This window comes from Saprolegnia diclina (assembly GCF_000281045.1).
Source record: "Saprolegnia diclina VS20 unplaced genomic scaffold supercont1.7, whole genome shotgun sequence".
NCBI lineage: Eukaryota > Oomycota > Saprolegniomycetes > Saprolegniales > Saprolegniaceae > Saprolegnia > Saprolegnia diclina.
The window spans coordinates 187,746-188,225 of NW_008246074.1; the positions used below are offsets into that span (position 1 = coordinate 187,746).

Sequence of the window (480 nt, forward strand, 5' to 3'; positions counted from 1 at the left end):
TCGGCCATGTCGGACGCCGATCTCCAACGCGCCAGTGCGTCAACCGCGCGGCTATGTTTCGTCTTGGCCAACAAGCTCTCGCCGGACGCCGACCAGAGCGACACAGCGTGCAACTTTATCACCATCTCGCTCCGGCACTTCAACAAACACGGTAGGACCCTACCCCTAGACACATTTGGTTTGACAAAAAAGGGTACAATAGTCCCCATTTTCGTCCAAGTGCTAAAGTCGGACAACATTGGTCACTTGCACCTCTCGGGCGCCAACAACGTCCTCTGCGTGGACCAGTTGAAGCTGGCCATTCTCGCCAAGTCGTGCTTGATGCCGGGTACGGCGGCGCTCATTTGCAGCATCCTCTTTACGTTTCGCCCAGCGGTCGGTCTTCGGTGCGCGCATGTTTGATGAGCCAATTTCGACATAGCATCTTTCTATAGGGAGGCGACGTGGGCCTCGTCGTTTCTCCAAGGCTGCAGCCACGAC

The 480-nt window shown here is 56.7% G+C and overlaps 1 protein-coding gene across 1 annotated transcript in view; it reads left to right on the forward strand.

Annotated features, from left to right (window-relative positions):
* Window positions 1-402, forward strand: part of SDRG_02967 (hypothetical protein) — a gene marked incomplete at its 3' end in the record, with an annotated part of 1,698 nt that extends 1,296 nt beyond the window's left edge. The window contains exons 5-6 of the mRNA XM_008608579.1: window positions 36-151; window positions 203-402. Of these exons, the coding sequence (XP_008606801.1) occupies window positions 36-151; window positions 203-402 (316 nt within the window). The remainder of the gene's footprint in view (window positions 1-35; window positions 152-202) is intronic.
* Between the last annotated feature and the right edge of the window lie 78 nt (window positions 403-480).